At 39.1% G+C, this 20,417-nt stretch overlaps 2 protein-coding genes across 6 annotated transcripts in view; one reads left to right on the forward strand and one right to left on the reverse strand.

Annotated features, from left to right (window-relative positions):
- Positions 1–20,417, forward strand: part of CMSS1 (cms1 ribosomal small subunit homolog) — a 335,684-nt gene that overhangs the window by 18,732 nt on the left and 296,535 nt on the right. For 2 of the 3 annotated variants that reach the window (XM_033125717.1, XM_033125730.1), the window contains exon 2: positions 114–341. The exons of the other annotated variant lie outside the window; for it this stretch is intronic. In XM_033125717.1, coding sequence (XP_032981608.1) covers positions 304–341 — 38 coding nt within the window. In that variant the 5' untranslated portion in view covers positions 114–303. The remainder of the gene's footprint in view (positions 1–113; positions 342–20,417) is intronic. 3 annotated transcript variants of the gene reach the window in all.
- Positions 1–20,417, reverse strand: part of FILIP1L (filamin A interacting protein 1 like) — a 104,595-nt gene that overhangs the window by 9,131 nt on the left and 75,047 nt on the right. For 2 of the 3 annotated variants that reach the window (XM_033125698.1, XM_033125691.1), the window contains exon 2: positions 7,457–10,589. In XM_033125698.1, the coding sequence (XP_032981589.1) occupies positions 7,793–10,474 (2,682 nt within the window). In that variant the 5' untranslated portion in view covers positions 10,475–10,589 and the 3' untranslated portion in view covers positions 7,457–7,792. Of the gene's footprint in view, positions 1–7,456; positions 10,590–20,417 lie in introns of those variants that run through there. The other variant, XM_033125707.1, reaches the window with a different exon arrangement.

Here is a 20,417-nt window from a genome sequence, read left to right on the forward strand (position 1 = left end):
GGGTCCACAGCAGGACTGGAAGGGGGCCACCTACTTAATAAGTGTTGCCGTGCATGGGTGTGACGCTCCTGCTGTGGATCACCTTCACTCACGTCTGATGTGTTTCTTTCCAGCTACCTCTGCAGCCCCCCGCGTACCTCCTGCTCTGCAACGTTGACAGCCTAGCCAAGCTCATTCTTCATGCCTGACCCTTGTGCCTTTGTCTATAGAATCTTGCTTTCGAGTAGAGGGGACAGTGACTGCAGCTCTATTGCTCTCTGAGCAGAGTCTCCTGAGGATGAGGATTTGCGCTTCTCCTTGGTTATGGTTCTCCCATCTCCTGTGCACAGCGCCGTCCCCAGGTCAGTCTTCCCCATGCCTGCCCACGAGAGCGGAGCTTGGCCTCTCACATTCATTGTCTCTTGTTCCCCAGGAGTGGCCTCGGGGAGACAGGAGGAGTGGGAAGGGGAGGCAGGTCACCCTCGGCTGTGGTAATCATGGAAGGGTTCAGAAGGGGTGAGGCTTGAGTCAGACCTTTCAGTGTGGGTGCCTTCATGAGAGAAGAGAATTCTATGCGTGTAGAGCCGTGGGGAGGAGGGAGAGGGAAACCCTGCGTGTATGTAGGGGCATTCTGAGTGTTCTGGCTAAAGTGGCAGACGTGTGAGGCAGAGTGCAGGGAGGTAATGTCAGGTCACCTGTCTGCCCGCACAGGTAGTGCAGAGCCTTAAATGCAGTTTAGTGTGCTTCCTCTCTGCAGTGCCGCAGCTTCTCGGTATGTTGCCATGGAAGGAGAGCAGGACCATGGAGTTAGACCTGTATTCATACCTCATTTTTGTCACATACTATCAGAATGACCTGTGGACATGTTCCTTACCTCTTAGAATTTTAATTTCTTTCTTTAAAATTGTGTCAATGCCCACTTTATAGGACTATTGTGAAATGAAACAGCATTGTATGAAGGATTAGTTTTCTCCTCTGCATTACGTTGTCTCGTGCTACCCAGAAGCCTTCTCTGAGGACACAGGATGCTTCCTGGCACTGCATCAAGTCCTTCACGGTCGGTGCCCTTGCAGCCTTGCCCCGGCACCAGCCATCTGAACTTCAGCCACGCTGCCCTGCTCCTTGCTCCTGGAATGCTGTGTTCTGCTCTCCTGCCTGCCCTCACACCTCTGCTCTTGTGGGCACCTCCCGGCGTCACCTTTGGTCCTCTCTCCCAGTCTGCTTCAGCCCCTAGCCCCTGCTCAAATACCATCTGTTTCTGAACTCGAACCCTGAACCCTGCCCCAGAGCGACCTGCTCCAAACTCCCATAGTACCTGCTGTCTATAGAAGGCCTGTACTATGCTGTGCTCTGTTACCTTTTAATGTCGTCCTCCACTCCCACCCAGATTCTGTTAGGTTGGTACAAAAGTAATTGCGGTTTTTGCAATTATTTTTAACCTTTTAAAGCGCACTTACTTTTGCACCAACCTAATACCTCTGACACCTGCAAAGCCGCCTGGCATAGCAATGAGTAATATTAAGTACATCATAAATATTTGTCAGCTCATTCTTACAGGTGATTTCCTGAGGAATAGAGAAAACATGTATCCTAACAGAAGACATTCATGCCTTTGGTGGTTATAAACTAATACAGAGGGAATTGAAACAACTCAGAGAGGACTAAACCGTAAAGGGAGTTAATTCTTAAGTTCTTGGGAATTCTCCTGAAACCCATTTTTTTCCTCCTTGAAAGCAAAGGAGGTTGGTTGTCAAGACTTGTCTTTCTTTCTGTCAAAGGCATGTGACAATGGAAAGCTCATCTGAAAACTCTAGTTTATAATATGGTATCTTTGAAAGAGACAAAGGTGCACGGTATTAATACAAATATAAATGTTCAAATACTCATGCTCTGGGCCAGTCTGTCAAGTGAGTGGAAACAATCCTCACCAACTAAACTCTTCAGTGCAGATTTTGAAAGATGCTCTGAGGCTTACGTTTTGTCAGATTCAAGATTCTAATCTCTGCACCCCAGACCTAAGAGTTTTCAAGTGAGCTGTCAGATTTTTCCCGCAGCAAGTAATGCACAGGAGGAACTGGCTTATAGAGGCAGTTTGTCCATCTCTTTAATGCAGTGCTTCTCAACCAGGGGCAATGTTGCCCTCTCCCCGCCCCCCTGGGACATCTGACTGTGTCAGGAGACGCTTTCTTTGTTGCAGTTGGAGGATGCTACTTGGCATCTAGCAGGTGGAAGCCGAGAATGCTCCAAAACATCCCCCACAACAAAGAATCATCGGACCCAAGCTGTTAATAGTCCTGAGGTTAAAAAACTGCATTAGTGAACAAAGAGCTGATATAGTAAGGATTAGAAGACATTAATTCATAGCTCTTAGAGAAGAAAACAAATCTTTAGAAGCCATCTAGTGTTAAAATACCTACAAGTGGGTAAACGAGGAAGGAAACATTTAATTTCTGAAAGAAACTCATGCAAGTAATTGGTTTATTTATGTGCCAACTTTATTTCCCAAAGGACTTTTTAAACGATTAAAGGAGGGTGGCAAGACTTGGAGAGAATTCAGAAAGCATTGGAGGTGAGAACTAGACATGATCTTAAAGATCACCAAGTCCAGTTGTCATGATTTCACAAAGATTAAATGACTTGTCCAGGGCCTCATGGCTGACGGGAAAAGGCACGAACTGGAACCTGATTTTCTATTTGCCTGCCTCCGAGCCTCCTTCCTCCAAGTCCCTCCACTTATCTGAGTCTTTCCTTGTCCAGTTTTAAGTCTCAATTGCTCTATGAAGCCTTGTTAATCTGTTGCAGTCCCCCTTAATCTGTAGTTTATTGCAGGAAATTTAGTTTGCCACCTGATTAAATATTGTCTGATATTCTTGTTTCGTGTCTCCTTCCTTGCCCAAATTAATAAACTCGTCAAGGGACAGTGACTCTTTTGTCTCCATAATGCCATCCCTAGTGTTAGGTAGAAGGTAGGCAATTCCGTATGTCATGATCAGTGGATTGATCAATTGTGTCCATGGGGTGCTTTGAAGATTCTGCGTGTCACGGAGACACCTGAGTGGTATGTCAGTGAGTAAAGCCACTCCACCTTTCCAGAGGCCTGGGGAATGGCAGAGTGAGGCGGCCTTTGTAGGTCTCTAGGGTCTGTATACATTGTTAGTTATCCAAAGATGACTAGCCATTAAAGAATAAAAGTCTGAGGCAAAAAAAGAAAAGGAAAAAAAGGCTATTTTAGGTACACTTAACAAAAATTTCATACAAGAGCATTTGGTTATGGGGGGAAAGAAACTCACTCAAATAAAACTAATTTCAGGCTTTCAAAAAATTGTCTCAAATAATCAGATAAATATATCTCTTGACCAATCATTTTGTGAAAAAATAAGTCAGATTTTAAAATGAGGTCACCCGTCAAGAGGATTATCCCTAGGATAGCTGAGTACAAGGCCAGAGTACATTTTTATGGCACCGTTCTAAGTGTAAAACCTGGTGTCCTGACGGAATGTTGACAGATTTGTATGTGCTGCCATAAGAACAGTGTTAATTCATTATCAAATTATACAGTACTGAGAAGTGTTGGCCGGTTACCTTGCTGGACTCCCTAAGGATTCCTTATCCTGCAGCGTTGCTGTTGGGGGATGCTTCGCTTACATATTTGCACAAAAGCTTTACCCTTCTTGCCTGAGCTTGAAGAGTAGAAGGGTCTATCAGTTGGAGTTTAATCTAAGTGAAAATGAATTGTAAGGTGGCTCAAGGTTTGGAGACTTTAATGAACCATTTATCTTCTTTGCTTTCCCTTGCATTTGCCTCACTGTGGCTTCAGGTGAATGGAGTCCTTTGTTTTGGTTCATCCAAACTGCTCTCTTTAATGTGTGTTCTGGACCATTCCCAAGAAATGCTGTAGGCTTACATTGAGGGCCTGGGATCTGAGAAAGAAACAGAGCTTGGAGGTGTCAGACAGTCTGCTACCGCTCAGCTAAAGATTCAGGCATCTATGCTTCGCTACAGTTCTAAAACTGGGAACCTTCCCACCCAAGAAAATGGTAGTTTTTATTGAGCTTTTCTTTTGAGTAAAAAGAAAACCTGGGCAACAAGCCTTCTGTTTGTCATGCCAGCCACTAGAGGGCGGAATAGTCACACTTCCTGGGACAGTTATAATTTATTCTGGTAGAGTGCGACTCCAGTCAGAACACATTTACTAATGTTTGTTTATCAGTAGAGGAATTTGTGAAACAATGGACTTCCTACTTTAGGGTGGATACGAATTGGCAGAGGAGCTTGTTGAAAATACAGCTTCCTGGGTCCTATCCTCAGAGATTATGGTTTGATAGCTCTGGATGGGATCATGGGATCCTCCTACAAGTGTCTTGGATTTTACTTTGAGAAACACTCATCTTAATGTTTGGGCATGCATTGTTGCCTGATTATCTTTTCTCTTAGGATTGCAAAGCAAAATTATTATTTTGAAGGAAAAAAGCTTAATAATAGAAAGCAAGGTATAGGGGTGCTAGAATGTTAATTTAAAGGTCTGTCTAAAAAGTTACAAAGGAGGCTGGCTTTGTAAAGATTCAGAATCAAAGCTACTAAAAACATGTTTTTGCATGGAGTTATACTTCAATTAATAAGATCACAGACTCCTTAGACTACAAGTCTAAAAATTTTTAATGTCCTTTATATGACCCTCCCACAGGGCAACCTAATTTTATCCTTTGGGTGTCATGAAGACTCCACATACAATGTTTTCACACTGTGAATTGTCGTTGCAGAGACAGTTCTGAGTAGAGTTTATGGAATTCTGTTGCCAATCTTGAATTAAGTATAGAGACTCTCCTTTATAGTAATGTACATTACTATATTTTTGTCAGTGCCCCCAGAGAGCAGTACATCCTCAAGGGGAAAGTTTGTCATTGCTTTTAAATGGAAAGAAGTATGTAGTAAAATTCAAATCTGTGATAGGATGTCACGGCTCAAAAAGTCAGAGAGAGGCAAATGAGTAAAATGAAACTTGGTTCTGAAGCTGGGGCTTTGACCAATGAAAGGAGGATATTACCCTTTCAGATGTATATAAAAACAACCTATCTTCTATGAGCCTTTCTTCGGCATTCTTTTCTCCAAGAATACAATCTTCCACCCTCACATATTTCATATGAAGATTTTCCAGTGTCACGTCCTCTCTCCTTCCTACTTTTCATGGTTCTTCTGTGATTATATGTGAATGAAAAAGAAAGTTGTGTAACCTCCCAGACCACATGCACAGCTATTTAAAAATATTTTTGAAATTAAAGTCCAAAAATCTAGAATGTCATTTTAGGTATGATTTTATAGAAAAGAGAAGATGCTTTTTCTTAGAAATGATGCTGTTGTTACCATAAACTTTAATTAGTAGCACTTTCAATAATGTATGTTATTAATCTGAAAGTGCTCCTAAGTTTTGTTGGTGATATTTATCATTATACAAATTAATCATCCAGTAGAGGGATCTCCAGAAGAGGTTTGGTTCATTGAAAGTTTGGTAAATTTCCAATAATGTTAATCACTTGGGAAGCCTATTTATAGTTAATATCTGAAACAGATGATAAAATGAGAAATTGTGCATTATAATCATGAAGTCCAGGCTCCTGTGGTGTTAACTTTATTATAGAGAATTGCTCCGGCTCACATAAGATTTAAAAAAAAAAAAAAATGGAATCCTTACAAAACAGATGAACTAATGAATAGCCCAGAGCGTCTCAAACTCTATTAATTAATTACAGGTATGCCAAGAAGGACTCTTCCCCTCGGCACACGGGGCAGCCCAGAGGAAACTGGGGTGACGGGTCTCTGGCTGTCTCTGCCCCTTCATCCATTTCTCCCAGTGCCATGGAAACATGTTTTCTGTTTGTACCACTATATGACAAAGGTTGGGAAGCACTGGGAGGACTTTGTCCTTTAATTCTTTCTAGTTTCTTTTCATAATTTTATGATCAATTGATCAGTACCTTCTAAAATGTTACATGTACCTTCTCTTGATTATTATCTAGAAAAAACATCTCATGCAGCAGCATTATCAGTGTCTACCTTGAAATACATAAAATGACATTTGCAGTTCCTTCTCAAGTTCTAGCCCAAGGTGACTTAAAAATAAAAACAGTTTAAAAAGACATTTAGACCATCATGTATTTTGTAATACAGTTGGGTCACTGCCGATTCCCAAGATAAATGTGTTGAAACAGAAGCTTTCTCATTCATCACCAGCCTCAGCTTTCATCCACATGTACTTAATGATGATGCAAGCCCACAGCACTGGGGGTGTAGTTCATCACCATGGAAGTGTTTCTGTCAACAAAGCTCACTTTGCTATCATGGAATTGATTTTGCAGAGAAAAGAAGGACAATTGTGAAAGATTTCTTTTACTTCTAAAGATCTTCACAGTTTGTCTGGGTGTCTACATGAATTGTGTTTAAAATCAATAGCTGGCAATAAAATTGACCACACTAAATTAACAGTTATGAGGTTGGAAAGCGGAAAATGGTAATGAGCTGCTGTGTCTGAAATCGTCCTTTTGGAATGTGACTTGGGGATCAGATTTATAATTTAAAATGTTCCTCTGAAAGCTGTTATTCTCTGCTATAGCATTATTGATTATGCTCAGAGAGTCCCATGACTGGGTAGAATTTTTAGGCTGCCTTTGTTGCAATTTTCTCACCCACCTTGTAAATGGCATAACAATAATCACAGAAGAAACTTCCCTCAACTAACATCCTTTTAAAATATGCCTTTTCTACAACTTGTATTTGTAACTATCTTTGATTTTTGTTTGCTTGTTGAGAGGTTAAAAGAAAAACAAACACGATTAAGTTGTAAGCTTCTCAAGACAGCCCAGTCACAAGCAAGGTAGGAAGCGCCTACCTTAAGTAATCCAACCTGTTTGGGAACCAAAAAGAAAAAGGAACCAATATGACATTTTTGCTTTGAAACAGAGCATTCCAGACCATATGTCATAGTGGCTGATTCCAGGTTTGGATGTGGACATATATGTTTTATGGGAGTTTTCATCGATGGTAGAAAATACAGTCAACTCTTGATTGTTTTGTATTTCCCGATGTGCTTTTTCTGGCTTTCTATCATATTTCAAAGCTTTTTATTTTTACCATCGGCTCATGTGCTCACAAAAGTGAATTAATTAATCTGATTTTACTGTTACTTTCAGTAAACATTAAGTTCCTAAGTCTCTAATGTGTGTGAAGTTCTGTTCTGGGCACCAGAGATAATGAGGTACATCTCAAGCACGAAGTTAAGTTTGCTCATGAGAGATCTTATAGTTCACTTTGAGATCAAAGGGACATTTTTATTTAAACCACTTTTTCCTTCTCTAATATGTGATCAGAAGTTCCCTGTAAATGGGTTTTCTTTTTAAGGAGGAATTAATAGACATTATGAATAGGAAATAAAATTCTACTATACATGCAGAAATAACACAAAATGACCAAAAGAAAATTCAAGCAATGGTAAAAACAACTATTTACTGCTTTATAATGTTAAAGTATTTCACCAAGGCCAATTGCAGTCAAATTAATGTGAGTTATGGACAATGAAATACATAAAGATGTATTTATACAAGTGCAGACTAAATATTTTCCATACATGTAAATGAAAAGATATACAGTAAGTGCACACTTGATATGACAATGCAGGCAACAGTTAGTTTCAGAGACTCTTGAATAGTTCATGCACAAACCTTCCCAAAGTACCAGTTCAGTCAGTCTTTGGGGAATGTAGAAGGGTAGTTAAAAAAGGACTGCATTCCTTGCAATGATATCAGTATAGACTGGAGGAAGGTCAGTTATATATATTACTTACTGTAATTTGTGATTGTCGCGGAAGAGGTGTGGCTGTTGGTGTGATAGTAATACTGCTGGTGACTTTATTGCTCGCTTTGTTTAGTGCCCCGTTAATTAAGCCTTGAGTCCGGTTATCCTGTGGCGGTGTTGAAGGGCTGGCAGGTCTCATGGGGCTGGCTACAGCTTGCATGTAAGGACTTCCTAAGTGAATGTGGATTTTATTATCCTCAGTAGTTATCACACTTGAACTATTACTGTTTGAACGCTGAAACTGCCATGATGACTGCCGGTCTGGGGAGACTCTGAAAATCGCATGCTTGGCACTGATTTCTATCGGCTCTGGGGAGCGTCCCTGCTCAGGAGAGCTAGCTGAACCAGTCACAGCCAAAACCTGAATAGGTGACATTGTCCTTTCTGGGGTTATAGAACCACAAGACTCGGGGGTCTGTGCTCTGGCAAAGGCTGCCATGGTAATTGGGGACATGCCTTGTTCTAAATTCATGAGGCCTTCTGTAGAGGTTTTGGATTTCACTGGAGTTATGGAGGCGTTTTGGAGGATGGTTATCCTTTGCTTTGGGGTGCCGCAGTTTGGGATCACTGCGGTGCTTGTGTAAGAGTGAGGACTCTCTGTGGTCGGACTGGTGATTTCAAGAGTGGCTGTGTTTTGGACATGGTCTGGCGTCACCTTTATATGAAGTGGCTGTCCAGGTGTGTGGCTCAGGACGAGATCTCCAGGCTGCACAAAGTTGCCATTGGGTTTAGTTTGTATTTTGCCATTCTGAGGATGGCCTTCCTTGGGTTTCATCCAAGGAATCCATAGCTTCCTGTTAACGGGACAGGAAGTAGATGAGTTGCATTTGAAGGACAGCATGGATTCCTCCTCATTAGGGTCCTCGTCCTGGTCCACCGTCTCCTCGTAAAACTGACCGTTGATGACCGCTCGTTCCAGAGGAATAAGACTCTTGTAGTCGGGGGGTTCATTGTCTACTGCTTCTGTTTGAACTTCTTTAGAAAATACTTGAGGGTCAGAGATTTTTCTTCCGTTGAGACTAGGACGGAGGCTCTTACTAAAATGCCGGTACCGCTCTAATTCTTTAGTGAGGTTTTCAATCTCTCTTCCTAAATCTCTGTTCCTGTTTTCTTGTTGATTGAGTTTCTTTTGCAGAACTGAGTGGTCTCCCTGGAGGTGACAGATCAGGTCCTCCGTTGCCACGTATTCATGAATTTTCTCTTTCAGTGCATCCACTTCCCTTGAGAGGTGCCCCGATTTAGCTTCTTCTTCTTGAAGCCTTTTGAAAAGCCATTGTTCATGGCTGGACTCTGTCTTTTCTGCCAACTTGTACTTGGCAAGTTCCATTTTAACGTGTTCCAGCTCTTCAGATAAAAATTGAGCTTTGTCTCGTTCATTAGCGTACCTTCGCTCTAGAGTCTCGTACTCGTCTTCCGTTTTCATGAGGTCATCCTCAATGGCTTTCATATCCTTTAACTTCAGCCTCAGTCTTTCCACTTCTTGAGAGAGCTCTTTAATCTTATTGTTTTCTTGGTGTAATGCTGTTGTGGACTTACTAGAATCTTGATTTAATTTGTTTTTTAGGAAATCTTTCTCAATTGCTTCCAGTGATTGAAGCCTATTTTTCAACATATTAACTTTGGACAGAAGATCATTTCCTTTCTCTTCTTCTGCTTTCAGTTTGTTTTTTAGATCATCTCTCTCCTTGGTTACACTGTACATTTTTTCTTCCACATCGGTTTTGGACTTCAGTGCCTTTTTAGTTTCCTCAATTAACTTCTCAGTAACTGTTGTCACTTTATTTTGTTCCACTTGAAGCTGAGAAGCAGCAGCTTGTAATTTATCTTCAGTTTGCTTTAATTTTTCACTCATTGTTTTCCGTTCATCTACCAGCATCACAGTTAATGTTTTCAGTTTAGTTAAATCCTCTTTTAGGGTGAATTCTGTCTTTTCCAGCCGACTTTCAATGTCTTCTAGCTCTTTGATCCTTACTTTTAAACTCTCTAGTTCTTGAGACAACTGCTTTGTGGTCATCCTTTCTTTTTCTAAATTGCATTTCAGAGAGTAGCATTCTTGTTTGCTTTTGTTGAAAGCATCTTCTAATTTTTCCAGAGCCATAATCCTTTTATTGAGTTTTTCAACCTCGAGTTTAAAGTCTTTACTCTGTGATGTTTCCTTTTCGAGCCTCTTATTGAGATCTCTGCACTGCTCCTCCATTTTTATGAGCTCTTCATCCTTCCCTTCCATTTCTAGCACACGTTTCCTGAGCTCCTCCACCTCTGCCATGATTCCAGAGTTTCCATATTCTCCCTTGTTGATTTTTTCTTTTATATCTTGGAGCTCCTCTTCTGCCTTTCGTAAAGACCTGTTTGTCTCTTCTAACTCATCAATTTGCCTGCTGAGTGCTGCCAGCTTTTGTCGAAGCTGGCGATTTTGACTGTCCTCATTGGTGAGCTTCGCCATAATTGTTTCTTGGTTCTGGTGAAACTGTGTGGTCTGCGTCTGCAGTTCTTTCTCTAGTCTGGTTGCCTTCTGCTCTTCTTCCTGAACTCTGGCTTCAGTAAGAGCTAGTTTAGCATGTGTTTCCTTCTCACTTGTGGTTAGGTCTCGGATTTTTTGTCTTTGAAGGGCAAGCTGTGCAGTCAGCCTTTGTTGTTCGTCCACCACCATCAAAGCAAAAGACTTCAGTTTGGTCAACTCCACTTTCAGGGCAGTGACCCTCTTCTCCCTTTCTTGCTCCTTCTTCTCCTGGGATTCAGTTTCTTGGTCGATCAGCTTCTTTAATCTGAAAAATACAAGAGTGCATTCTGTTTTGTGATTGATGCTTTAGCAACTTATGATCTGTGTTTAATACATTTAATATATTATGTTTAATACATTTATGTAAGTTAGAAAGATTGTACCAGCTCTCACAGAATACAGAAAGGAATTGCTAAATGTGACGGAGAGTAGATGAGGGGAGGAGAATCTTGATAAACTGTTATCCTGCTTTTCTGCCTTCACCGTCCCCACCTCTCATTGAATAATACCAGTTGCAGTTCACCAGGAGCCTTAGTAGAAGAGTAAGGGCAAGAATATTTAGGCTGAATTGCTGTGTAAAATAATCAGTAGGCAGTCTAGCCTTAAGTCTGTAAAAACAGGCACAAGTTGGAGATTCAGTTGCACCGGGCTTTAAGAGTGGCCCGGCTCTTACCAGCTAATTCATCTGGACAGTTAGTGAACATCTCTGAGCTTCAACTTCCTCATATGAAAAATGGAGGCAATGATTGATTGTATTATCTCAGGAGGCATTTGTGAAAACTAAATGAGATAATTCGTCTAAGATTGTTACAGTACTGGCACATAGTAAACATCTGATAAGTGTTAGTTGTTGCTGTTGTTCTTTTTTATTAATGTAGTTATTACTATATCTATCAAATGGTTTGCTTGAACCATTACAATATGTGTACATTAATGCTTGGTACTCAACTTCCTGATTCTTAGTTAAGATAAAATTTTATTCACGTTGCTTAGAAGTTATGCACTTCACTGATGGACCTCTCTGCTGATTGACACTTGGATTACACTAGCATGACATTGTGCCAGGAATCACGTCTCATATATCTTTATCCCCACAGTGGATGGTAGTTGAATGAGGGGAGAATTGAGAGGCATCTGAAGGGGTTTAGAGTTTTTATAACATATGGGAAGAGCACAGAGTTTGATAGAAAAGAATTTATTGATGAAAGTCAGATGCTAGAAATGATGGAGGAAAACTACTATCAGGAACGTAATAATTCTCTCTTAAAGAATGACTCTTGTGTTATTTTTTTTGTTTTACATTTTAAATTTGTCGTCATAACAGAAGAGCATTTTACATGCAATATAAACTATCTCTTCCACACACTTTTTTCCTCCATCGTGAGGTCATAGTTTTAAATCTGTGGCACTCTTAATCACATGGGAATGGGCTGATTATAGAGGATGTAAGTACAGCTTTGCAGTATTGTTATACAGAAGCTAAAATAGAATGGAATCCCTGAAGAAGTGAATTAAAGTACTTGTCATAGATGAAAAGTTATAAATATTTGTTTTCCGGTCAAGCATGAAGAATTCATAGTATTTTAATACAGCTTTTCTGTTAGGAATGAGTTAATTATCCAATGCATGTCTTTAATCCTTGCCATAGAACTTTCTTTTTGAAAGCTGTTTAAGGGTTTGAAAGGACCTTTTTAAAAGGAAATTAATTTGGGGCATTCTTCTTGGAAATAGTGTGGTTTTTTTTGAGATCCTAATCTGCTCTGCTGTAATTACACTATACAAGAGGAACATGTTGAAAATAATTGTATAATGTAAGAATTCCCCAGCTTTTTTGTGGCGAGGATCTGCTTTTAGTTTTTCCTGTTTGGAGAAGCTGACGGGAGGCTGGTGCGAGGGCTGGGGCCTGTGCAGTTCTGAAGGAGCTGGGCTGGAAGCTGGGGTGGGGTGGTGATGAGCTCATCCACTGTCCTGGCCAGAGGCTTGCCGGTGGCTGCCAGCCCTGGCCCACTCCCGACTTGAGACAGCTGCGAGCCTAAGAGAAACATGGCGGCTCCTTCGTGGATGGTCGTGGGACCTCACCACCCAGTGGCAGAGTCCATGAGTGAACTGCTGTGGTGAGGAAATAGTTAGAGACTTTGGCAAAGTACTTCTTCCTCCCACCTGAGCATTAGAATCACATTTAACAATGCGCCGAACATAACCGCAGCGAAATATTTCCCCTCTCTACATCACAGTTCTGAGAGTTTTATTAGAGAGCTGTTTCACAAAAACTTTTCAGGATTTCTTTTCAACTTATTAAATAATACCATATGTTATTTCATTTTCATGAGGAGATGTGTTTTCTTAGGATATAAAGGAGGGAAGATTGTTTTGCAGTGTAATGAAAAGACCATTACAATTGAATGGTCCTTAGTGTATCTTGGCAGTACCATAATGGGCAAAACGGATTTTGAAGAAGTTTAAATAAGTTTAAATTGTTTTCATTGTGTTGTGTTTTCAGTAGTAAGCACGATGCATCTTTTTCAGTATGGTACAAGCTCACGTATCTTTCTATGGTTTCTGGAAATTGGCTGGCATCCCCATGTTCCCAAACCCCATCTTACAAGGTAGGCACATACAAATGACGATTTGAATACATATTTTCTTACTACTGCTTTCCCAACAACCTGCTATTTCCCTGGGCCAGTCCGTTGAGCACACAAGATGACGGTCAGCAAGCTAGTCAGGTAAAGCCTGTCAGGGAGGGAAATAATTTATACGCAGTTATACCCCCAGCCATGAAGTCCTGAGGTTAGGGCAGGCACGCAGTGCTGTCTGTAATTCTTTTAGAGCCAGTTGGGTACTTGTAATGCTTTTACACAGTGTGGGGTTGTGTTATATGAGAGACAGAGACAGAGGGACTGAGACTGGTTATGCTACTGAATCGTAATTAGCCTTTCTGATAACGGTGAACGGGCTTACCCCGAATCATTCACTATTTCTTGCTGTGTATCCAGCAGCATTTGAAGGTTGAAGTTTGAGGTTAGTTTAGTCTTAAAGAAAGGTGTTTCTTTGTAAAGTTAGCTGTTCTTTATAGAATTTGAAGCTACAAACCTGGCCTGTTGTATACAGTGTCCTAAACAAGGAAGCTAATGGTCACACTGCTAATTACTGATGCAGGGATGTGTATACGTATGTGCGTGCATATGTAAGTGTCTGTGTGTATACACATGCACACATATTTGACTAGGTGTACTTTTTTCTTTCATATATACGATGAATGCTTTCGGCAAATATTTGCTCCCTGTTGACTGTAATTTAGTCATTTGAGGTCCACAGTCATTGTCCAAAACTTTTAAAGCCAAATGTTTTGAAAATGCTAAAGTTTTCAAATTTTAGAAAGGCAGTAAGGAGCATGCACCATATATTATATAACAGCAGCAGGAAAGCCTGTGGCACCACCTCCTAAGCAAACCTCCGAATATTTCTGCAGATCCATGTAAATAGTCACATTAAGTGGGATAATTAAGATAATAAATAGCCTTGCATCTATTCAGGTTTTGCTACCGAACGAGTTCAGGTAAGAAGTTTTGCTGCCAAAATTTCGCAAACGTTTTGTGTAGTTTTTAGGCTTTCAAAATTGCAGACAAGGGATTGTACAATGAAGGTTTGGACTATTGGTGCCTTTTGGGCAAGGAGGGTGTGGAGTTAAGGGTCCTAAGTCCACTTCCTTCTTCAGTAGGATTGGTTTTTAAATGAAACAGTAACTTAATTTTGTCTCCATTATTTTTCTTTGCATATTAACAGGTTTTAGACATTGATGCTGGCTGACTTTTTATGCTAATACAGGTTATCACTGCCTCTGGGTTTGCAAGCAAAAGCAGATTATGATTTTGAGAGCTTTTAAGCAAGTATGCATAATCTTGAAAACAGTATAGACCTAGAGATGCAGAATGTCCAGATAAATTCATCCCCTCCGAGCTGTGTAGTCAAATTATTACTCCTTTTTCCATAAGTAGTTCCCATTAATATGCTTTTATGTATGGATGTTTATATAATTTATGCTAAGATTTCTCCAATTTTAGCACTATTGACATTTTGGGCCAAATGATTCTTTGTTGTGGGGCTGTCCCGTGTATTATAAGATGTTTAGCAGCGTCCTTGGTCTCTACACTAGATGCCAGAAGCAACCCTTCTCTGCCCAATTATAACAACTAAAAATATCTCCAGACATTGCCCAATGTCTTGGTGGGGATTGCCCCCAGGTGAGAACCACTGATCTATGCATGTGTGTGTTTATGGACATGTGTATATGTCAGTCATTAAAGTTAGACACTTCATGGTCCTGCCTCACTCAGTTTTAATTAAACAGGTGCAACAGCAAGTTCCCACCTGAGTTACATATACACCTGGTGATTGTATCTTCCCTGTGAAGGGCCTGTTCTTTACCAGTGCTTGTTCACAGTTAAGATACGTTTGAATCACCTGTGAATCTTGTTAAAGTGCAGATTCCAGTTCAGTAGGTGGGGATAGTCCTCAAATTTTGCAATATAACAAGCCGATGATGCCAGGATTGACTGGGTAGCAGGCTTTTCTGTTTACATGTCAGATGTTTTCTGGAAAGGTTCTGGCTGAATATTAACTCAGCCAATTGTTCTTTGTTAATTATACCCCAGTCTCTGGACAGAGCCTATATTCCTGACCTACAGGGCCGTCCATTTTTTCACAGGGAACATCAGTTTGAAGAACCTGACTAAATGAGCTAACATCCGTCCACATTACTGGAAAAAATGACTGAATATGCATATCATAGGTCGTCAGTCAGTAGCTAAATTTTCACCTAAAAAAAGTCAGTAAGTAATTTTAGTTCCAGTTTGTGATTTTCCTTACCCTAGCCCAGAGACTAAAATATAGGAGACTATATAATAGCTACCATTCTTTATTTAGTGTCAATGATGTGTTGCAAGCAGTGAGCTAAGTCAATATACATCTGTTGGGTCTAATTCTCATGGTAACCTTATAGGGATTTGGATTATTGTCTCTGTTTTACAGTTATGAAAATTGAGGCTCAGAAAGGTCAGGAAGGGGAAGAGCCTGTGCTGTTTCTGCATCCACACTGCCCGTCCAACAGGGAACACAAACTACTGCATGGACCTAGTCCACATACAAAGTGTTCTTCTCATGGATACTCTCTGTATTAGAGAAACCGTCACCTTAGAGAAAAATTCTCATCATTGTGCTTGCCTTCTTTTTCGTTTATCTCATAGAGCACTGGTTTTCAAATGTTTGCTCTTACATCTCCTAAAATAATTCTAATATGTACAACTAGTTTGCTCATATAAAGAGTAATCATAGCACTTCATTTTAGCACATTATCTGCTTTTTAATTTAGCTTATTGAGGTATGATTGAAAAATAAAATTGTAAGATATTTAAGATGTACAATGTGATCATTTGATATACATAAAAATTGTGAAAGGATTCCAAGTTAACACATCCATCATATCATAAATTCACCTTTTTGTGTGTGTGTGAGAACACAAATTTCAGTTATATCCTACAGTACTGTCAACTGTAGTCACATATTACACATTAGATCCTCAGACTTTATTCATCTTATAACTGTATCCTTTTACCGGCTTCTCCCTATTTTTCCCACCCCACCCCAGCCTCTGGCAACCACCATTCTACTCTCTGTTTCTATGAGTTAAACTTTTTTTTTTTGATTCCACATATAATACCAGGTAGTACATATTTGTCTTTCTCTTCCTGTCTTATTTCACTTAGCATTAACGTCCTCTAGGTTCATCCATGTTGCAAATGGCAGGATTTCCTTTTTCATTTTTAACGTCTGAATAATATTACATTATATATATATATATATACACACACACACACACATATATATATACACACACATATATATATGTACATACGTATATACATATATACATTTTCTTTATCCATTCATCTATTGTCAGACACAACTTAAGTGTCCATACCTTGGTTATTGTCACTAATGGTACAGTGAAAATGGAAGTACAGATATTTCTTCAAGATAGTGATTTCATGTCCTTTGGGTACATACCCAGAAGTGGGATTGCTAGGTCATTTGGTAGTTCTATTTTTAATTTCTTGAGGGACCTTCATACTGTTTTCCATAGTGATATACCAGTTTACATTCCCATCAGGAGTGGACAAGGGTGCCCTTTTCTCTACATCCTCGCTAGCATTTGTTATCGCTTAGCTTTTTGATAATAGACATTTCAACAGGTGTGAGTGATATTGCAGTGTGATTTTGATTTGCATTTCCCTGATGATTAACGATGTTGAGTACCTTTTCATGTGCCTGTTAGCCATTTGTATGTCTTCTTTGGAAAAATGTCTATTTAGGTCCTTTGCCCATTTTTCATTGGGTTATTTGTTTTTTTGCTATTTTGTGAATTTCTTGTATATTTTGGATATTAACTCCTTATCAGATAGGTGATTTGCAAATATTTTCTCCAATTCTGTAGGTACCTTTTCATTTTGTTGACTGTTTCCTGTGCTGTGCAGAAGCTTTTTATTTTAATACAGTCCCACTTGTTTATTTTAGTGTTTGTTGCTTTTGCTTTTGGTGTGAAATCCAAAAAAATCATTGTCAGGACAAATGTCGAGGAGCTTACCCCCTATGTTTTCTTCTAGGAGTTTTACAGTTTCAGGTCTTATATTCAAATCTTTAATCCACTTGAGTTTAGTTTCATCGTACATCACTTATGATGTAAGTCCAGTTTCATTCTTTTGCATGTGACTAACCAGTTTTCCCAGCACCATTTATTGAAGAGACTGTTCTTTCCTTGTTGTATATTCTTGGCTTCTTTGTTGAAAATTAATTTATCATATATGAACGGATTTATTGCTGGGCTCTCTGTTCTGTTCCAATGGTCTATGTGTCTGTTTTTATGCCAATACCATACTATTTTGATTACTATAGCTTTGTACTGTGGTTTGAAATCAGGACATGTAATGCTTCCAGCTTTGTTCTTTCTCAAGATTGCTTTGGCTATTCGGGGTCTTTTGTGGTTCTATAGACATTTTAGGATTGTGTTTTTTATTTCTGTGAAAAATATCTTTGGAATTTTGATAGGGATTGCATTGAATTTGTAGATCATTTTGGATAGTATGGACATTTTTAACAATATTAATTTTTGCAATCCATGAACACAGAATATATTTCCCTTTGTGTCTTCTTCAGTTTACTTTATCAATGTCTTATAGTTTTTACTGTACACATTGTTTACCTCCTTGGTTAAATTTATCTCTAAGAATTTTATTCTTTTTAATGCTATTGTATAATAAATGGGACTGTTTTTTAAATTTCTCTTCCAATACTTGTTCTAAAAGAATTTTTAAAAACTAAGTACCCCTTCATACATTTTAAAGCTGGCATCTAGAATTTTTTATTCAAGGGTAAATACTTTCAAGTGATGTATATTAACATCTGCCATATAATCTAAAAGTCATCATCGGCAAATCAGTCAGTCAAATCAGATATTCAGGAAAAGTCTGACTTCGTTTTTCAACTTAAGAAAATGTGAAAATACACATCCCTCTGGCAACCATTTCAGTTCTAAAAGAGATGAGGCCGAGTTGTCCTCAGATGAAGTAACAGGCATGGTTCTATCCAGTGGTGATTCTAAGGCTGCTGCTGCTCTCTTCTCATGGAACTTTCAGGAGTCTTTCTATCATTGTCCCTATGTCTGTGACTCAGAGAGGTTTCCAACCCATGAAAATGCATATGGTAAGACTTTATGTAATAAGACTATTTTGAAAGGGTTGTTGGAAAGGGAGAACTCATAGAGAACAAGCACTTTTCTGGCAGATTAGTTTTGAAAGCATAAGTATGTGAATTGCAGATGTAGACATTGATTCCCTTAAAGCTCTCCAATGTTTGTACCCCCTGGAAAGGCTTTGTGTACCCTCAGGGGTATGTGTACTCCAGTTTGAAGACTACTGTCTTGGAGAACTCATATTCATGTTTTAGTACTGACACCACAGGATTATAAGAACATTCACTGAATCCTGTCCAATAAAAACAGGTTGTGGAAGCTGTTTTTATGGACACAAATGTGAGGTAGTTCAATCCAAACTGGCTTAAAGCAGTGTCTTATTACAGCTTTTCTTTATAGAGTTTCTATTATGGCTCAGAACTGTTTTAACTTACTGTGGTTTGTCACTATTATTATGTGCAATACCAGTTTCTTGTTTTTTCAAAAATCACATCTGTCATCTTGAATGTTCTTTGGTACTAACCATAATGCTGGTTCTTACAAATTATACATTCAGAGGGTCTTTTCAGTTTTTATTTACACACACATATGTCAGCACACATGTGTGACTATATTTTATCTCTTCTGTAGGAGACACTGAGTGTCAGTAATATGCATCATATAATACACATATGAAACATATGTTGTGTCTAAATGCTATGGCAGTTGTACCCATAATTTATAATTCTCACCACTTTGATTTTATCTTATTTATGTACATTGCAATCAACCCTACTAAAATATAAGCTTCCTAAGAATAGAACACATGTCTGATTCATTTGTGTGTTCTATAGTGCGTGCCACAAAGCCCTTACATGTAGAGGGCACCGCATGAATATTTTTTGAATGAATGAAAGAATGAACAAATATACCTTCCTGTGGAAAACATTGTATTATTGTTCTAATTTATCTGTTAAAGAGGATGCTCTAATGTTTATCATATGCATGGTTTTAGGTAATTTAAGAAAAGGCGGTGTAAGTGGTTTTCCTGTTGGTCTTCTCCAAGTACACGCTATTGGCCTCCAGGAAGAATCTCTCTTTCCTTTTCGGATCCCTACATTAGAACTGAATCTGCTTGCTTGTTTAAGAAGGGAGATGGTTGGTAAATGTCTACATCCTAGCCCCTCAATCTCCTTTGCTCGTTTCATCTCTGTAAACAAGAGTGGTTCTTTTATTTTTTTCCTTAGAGTCCAGAAGTCTACTGGACAAATATTGTTGCTATACAAGCAACATTATTACATTAAGAGCAAGTGACACTGAAAAGGAAATATTCACCTATAATCTGACCACCCTAACGCATCAATTATGTTTCTACTTTTCCAGATTCTTTTCCAGCTGGTCCATATAAACTCAGGGTGATTATCAAGCAATAAAACCAATTCCACAAGCCATTAATGGCTCTGTGTTGTTTCTGTTAGCTGTAGAAATCAACCTGTAAGTAGGGAACAGCGTGAGTCAGCTTAGCTTCTCATCTGTTATTTTTAGGAGACAAATATTCCACTGTATTCACTATGTGGATCTTGAATTTAAAGTTTTGATGTTATGAATGTGGCAAGACTTTTGTTCATTTAATTTGCAAACAACAAAGGACTATAGTTAGTACTGGGGCTATACTAAGATGAACAAGGGAGGGTTTCCTTTTCGCAGAGTTTGTAGGCTGTTGGGAAAGAAGAAGCTGATAGCTCCAGTGTCGTTTTTAGCATGGGCTCGAGAGCAGTTGTCAAACTTTTTGGTCTTGTGACTACCTTACACTCTTAGAAATTATTGAGGGCTCTAAAGAGCTTTTGATTTGTGGGTTATGTCTATCAATATTTACTGTATTAGGAATTCAGACTAAGATAGTTTTAAAATATTCATGTACTCATTAAGAATAAGAAACCTGCTATATGTTTATAGAAATAACATGTTTTTATGAAAAATAACTTTTTCAAACCAAAAACAGTGGGAAGAGTTACATTGTTTTATACCGTTTCCCCGAAAATAAGACCCAGCTGGACAATCAGCTCTAATATATCTTTTGGAGCAAAAATTAATATAAGACCCGGTATTATATTATATTACATTACATTACATTGTATTATATAAGACTCGGTCTTATAGTAAAATAAGACCGGGTCTTATATTAATTTTTGCTCCAAAAGACGCATTAGAGCTGATTATCCGCCTAGGTCTTATTTTCGGGGAAACACGGTATTTCTGCTAACTCTACTGTCTGGCTTAATTGAAGACAGCTGGATTTTCAAATCTGTTTTATATATTCCATCAGCTGTCAGAGAGATGATGTCACTACACGTCAGGTAGCCCCTG

The sequence above is a fragment of the Rhinolophus ferrumequinum genome, chromosome 2, assembly GCF_004115265.2.
Source record: "Rhinolophus ferrumequinum isolate MPI-CBG mRhiFer1 chromosome 2, mRhiFer1_v1.p, whole genome shotgun sequence".
NCBI lineage: Eukaryota > Metazoa > Chordata > Mammalia > Chiroptera > Rhinolophidae > Rhinolophus > Rhinolophus ferrumequinum.